We start from the raw sequence: 2500 nt of genomic DNA, 5'->3' as shown, positions 1-2500 counted from the left end.
CAAACTGGAAATAATGAGAGGGTTTGGGAAGGAACGGGAGTTGTGGAGAGAATTCGGGAAGAAACTGGGAATGATGAGAGCGATAGGGAAGGAACGGGAGGTGTGCAGAGAATTCGGGAAGGAACGGGAGGTGAGGAAGGGATTTGGGAAGGAACGGGAGGTGCGGAGAACATTCGGGAACAAACTGGGAACGATGAGAGGGATCAGGAAGGGACGGGAGATGAGGAGAAGGATCGGGAAGAGTGTTGGGGTGGGGAATGGGATTTGGAAATGATGGGAGATGAGGAGAGGAATCGGGAATGGACTGGGAAGGATGAGGGCGATCGGGAAGGAACGGGAGGTGAGGAGAGAATTCGGGAAAGAATGGGAGGAGAGGAAGGGAATCGGGAATGGACTGGGAAGGATGAGAGCGATTGGGAAGGAACGGGAGGAGAGGAAGGGAATCGGGAATGGACTGGGAAGGATGAGAGCGATTGGGAAGCAAGGGGAGGTGAGGAAGGGATTTGGGAAGGAATGGGAGGTGAGGAGAGAATTCGGGAAAGAATGGGAGGAGAGGAGAGAATTCGGGAAAGAATGGGAGGAGAGGAAGGGATTTGGGAACAACCTGGGAATGATGAGAGGGATCGGGAAGGAACGGGAGATGTGCAGAGAATTCGGGAAGGAACGGGAGGAGAGAAGGGGGATTTGGGAAGGAATGGAGAGAATTCGGGATTGGACTGGGAACGAGAGGGATTGGGAAACGATGGGAGGTGAGGAGAGGAATCGGGAAGAGACCGGGAACGAGGGGAGGGATCGGGAAGCGAGGAGGGAAAAATCGGGCGGGCGGCTGGGCTACCAATGCCGCCATTGCGGTAAGCTGTTCCGCTGGGCCTGCGTGTTGGAGGCTCACCAGCGCTACCATCTTGGCGAGCGTCCGTTCGAATGCGGTGCGTGCGGGAAGGCGTTTGTCACCGCTAGCAACCTGTCGGACCACCGGCGCGTCCACTCCGCTGATCGCCCCCACCGCTGCGGCCGATGTGGTCGAACCTTCGAGTCCGCCGTGGTCCTGAGCGCCCACCGGCAGTCGCACGCCCGCCATTATCTCTGCACCGCGTGCGGCAAAAGCTTCGGCACTTCGGCGCACTTGGCCGTGCATCAGCGCTCGCACACGGGGGAGCGCCCCTTCCCGTGCCGGCTGTGCGGGCGTGCGTTCGCGGAAGCCGGCAAGCTTGCCCGCCACGGGGCCGTACACCGCGACTACGCGGGGGATCCGAAGTCGTACAGGTGCGCGGAATGCGGCAAGGGTTTCCCCGAACCCGGCAGGCTGTCGGCCCACCTACGCGTCCACACCGGGGAGCGGCCCTACCCGTGCCGGCTGTGCGGCAAAGCCTTCGTCACCGCGGGCAACCTCTCGGCGCACCAGCGAATACACACCGGAGAGAGACCCCACAGGTGCGCCGAGTGCGGGAAGGGCTTCGTCACCGGCGGGAACCTGGCGTCCCACCAGCGGATACACACCGGAGAGAGACCCTATCGCTGCTCCGAGTGTGGACGCTGCTTCCTGGAGGCCGGGAAGCTGGCCCGGCACCAGGCCGGCCACACCGGCACCAAACCCTACCCGTGTCCCCGCTGCCAGCGCACGTTCTCCCGCACCGACTCGCTCCGGGCCCACCAGAGGCGGCACGAGAGGGAGGGAGAGAGAGCGAGATCGCCCGCTCACACGCTAGTCTAGTTTAGAGAGACAGCGAGGGAAACAGGAGGCAAAAGTCGGCCATCTTGAACCAGGCCCCAAAGTCGGCCATCTTGAAACAGGAGGCAAAAGTCGGCCATCTTGAACCAGGGCCCCAAAGTCCACCTTCAATCTTGAAACAGGAGGCAAAAGTCGGCCATCTTGAACCAGGCCCCAAAACCTTCAGAGGCCATCTTGAAACAGGAGGCAAAAGTCGGCCATCTTGAACCAGGCCCCAAACTCCCGCCCAGATCTTGAAACAGGAGGCAAAAGTCGGCCATCTTGAACCAGGCCCCAAACTCCCGCCTTCAGAGATTGCAAACAGGAGGCAAAAGTCGGCCATCTTGAACCAGGCCCCAAACTCCCGGCCATACTTGCGCAAACAGGAGGCAAAAGTCGGCCATCTTGAACCAGGCCCCAGGCCTTACAAATGTCGGCCATCTTGAAACAGGAGGCAAAAGTCGGCCATCTTGAAACCAGGCCCCAAACTCTCGCCCTCCTCTCCCTGCTTCAACTATTCCCTTTTTACTTCAGAGATACAGCGTGGAAACAGGCCCTTCCCCACCGAGTCCGTGCTAGCCCGACCAGCGATCCCCGCACACACACACACTGGGGGACAATTTACAATCTTCACCCCCTACAAGCCCGCACGTATGTACGTCTTTGTGGAAACCGGAGCGCCCGGAGAAAACCCACTCGGGTGACGGAGAGAGAGAGCGTGCAAACTCCCTACAGACAGCAGCCGTGGTCTAGACAATAGACAATAGACAACAGGTGCAGGAGTAGAGGCCA

At 59.8% G+C, this 2500-nt stretch overlaps 1 protein-coding gene across 1 annotated transcript in view; it reads left to right on the top strand.

Annotated features, from left to right (window-relative positions):
* LOC129715086 (uncharacterized) overlaps positions 1–1817 on the top strand; it is a gene marked incomplete at its 5' end in the record, with an annotated part of 31048 nt that extends 29231 nt beyond the window's left edge. The window contains 2 exons of the mRNA XM_055664942.1: positions 1–130; positions 291–1817. The exon at positions 1–130 is cut by the window's left edge and continues 560 nt beyond it. Of these exons, the coding sequence (XP_055520917.1) occupies positions 1–130; positions 291–1711 (1551 nt within the window). The remainder of the gene's footprint in view (positions 131–290) is intronic.
* Positions 1818–2500: the final 683 nt, after the last annotated feature.

The sequence above is a fragment of the Leucoraja erinacea genome, unplaced genomic scaffold, assembly GCF_028641065.1.
Source record: "Leucoraja erinacea ecotype New England unplaced genomic scaffold, Leri_hhj_1 Leri_1000S, whole genome shotgun sequence".
NCBI classification, from domain to species: Eukaryota; Metazoa; Chordata; class Chondrichthyes; order Rajiformes; family Rajidae; genus Leucoraja; species Leucoraja erinaceus.
Note: the sequence above shows the minus strand (reverse complement) of the source record. Positions and strands in the feature narration are given on the sequence as shown.